At 39.3% G+C, this 1,633-nt stretch overlaps 1 protein-coding gene across 1 annotated transcript; it reads right to left on the reverse strand.

The window, feature by feature from the left end:
• Positions 1-248: 248 nt before the first annotated feature.
• LOC114718564 (uncharacterized) lies at positions 249-989 on the reverse strand. Its single transcript, XM_028903921.1, has one exon. The coding sequence runs from the start codon at positions 987-989 to the stop codon at positions 249-251; it is 741 nt and encodes a 246-aa protein (XP_028759754.1).
• Between the last annotated feature and the right edge of the window lie 644 nt (positions 990-1,633).

The raw sequence follows: 1,633 nt of genomic DNA on the forward strand, positions 1-1,633 counted from the left end.
ATAAATATATGCCTAGTTCATTCCCTGAGGAATAATATATATACTTTGATTATAATTTTATGCTATCGCTGTGCAAGAGAGGAGTTCAAGCCAACAAGCCCATCCTCTTTCTGCAGAACTTGAATGTAGTTTGCAGGCCAGGAACATTAAGAAGCATTTATGCAAGAAATATAAATCAAAATTAAGTATATTCCAGAGAAAAACTAGCTATGAAATTGAGAACATTATTTGCTTAGATTGGATTGGCATCAACTTTGATCTAAATCGTCTTTAAGTTTTTGAATTGTCTCCGAGAGCCTCCTATTCTCCTCACCAACGGCCTCGAACTGGCAAATTATCGCTTCAATCTGAGCTTCAATGGCTTCGTCACTCAACTCAAAGGCACTTTCAAGCACTCTAATTACCCTCCACAGCATCACTATAACAACCAGACCTCCTCCTTTCTTCTCCAATAAGCCTTCCAAAACCAAAGCTCCAATCACCACACTCCCATCCAGCACATACCCACCATGCCTGAAGAAGGACCACCCTAACCCCACCAATAAAGCCATCGTCTTTACAGAGAGCAAACCCAGGATTCCAATTCCAACCCAGTGGAGAATAAATCCCAGTTCTGCTTTCTCTTGTGTTCTGTTCTGATGGTAGTTCGGCCTATCATCACAGGAAATTATTATCCACGAGGAGGACAGTTCGGAGATGGTGATGAGGAGGTCTAGTACGAGGAGGAGGACCGAAAACATGTGAACCCATGTCGATTCTAGGAAACTCACCAACTGGTTCCGCCAATTCGGAGCAAAGTTTTGATCTTGAACAGATTGGGTTCTGGGTTTGGTGGTGATGCAAAGAAGGTGAAGCCATTTCTGTCTTGTGCGCCAAGAGTTTATCAGATTTAAGATAGATGAATGAAGGATTTGTATGGAAAGCGAGTCATGATCAGGACTTGGAGGTCGGTCTTGAAAGGATTCATGGATGGATATGGAGGAGTTCATAATTGATAGTTCAATGGTATGGATCCAACTGGAAGAGGGCAAAGTATATTAATATTAATGGCAGGAGAAGAAGAAGATGACATATACATACGGTTTGTTAAAAGAATTACGTAATGGATATGGAGGTGAAGTGAAAGTAAGGATTGAAAGGTTTTGGTTTTGCATGCTTCTGGGTTACGTCGGTTGGACTTGGACGGCCACACCAGAGTTATGTATGATATTCGTCACTCGCAAATGCTTTAAGCAATAATATTGGGCAGCCGCATGATCTTTATTTCTTAATTTCCTCAAGTGTGTTTGATGTTATATGCGAAAGATTATACTCGTATATATGATAATCTTTACAATCAATGATCATATTAACAAAACATCATATTAACAAAACAATAGCATTGGTTTTATTTGCTGTTCTTCATGCTTTGGTGTCTCTGAAAGTTTCTGTGGATGCTGCAATGTGATACTGTTTAGTTTTGTGTTTGTCTATTGCCACGAGATGAGATGATAAGGATCTGCATAAGCTTTCATTTTTTTCCCTTTTCTCTTTTAAAGAATAGTTTGGTGCGATGTGAATGATGAACTAAGTAAATTAATTATTGCCCATTCAGGCATTATTGATTTGATACCATATTCGTCAAGAAACCTGG

This window comes from Neltuma alba, unplaced genomic scaffold (genome assembly GCF_004799145.2).
Source record: "Neltuma alba isolate B1F8T4 unplaced genomic scaffold, ASM479914v2 tig00011850_pilon, whole genome shotgun sequence".
Taxonomy (NCBI): Eukaryota; Viridiplantae; Streptophyta; class Magnoliopsida; order Fabales; family Fabaceae; genus Neltuma; species Neltuma alba.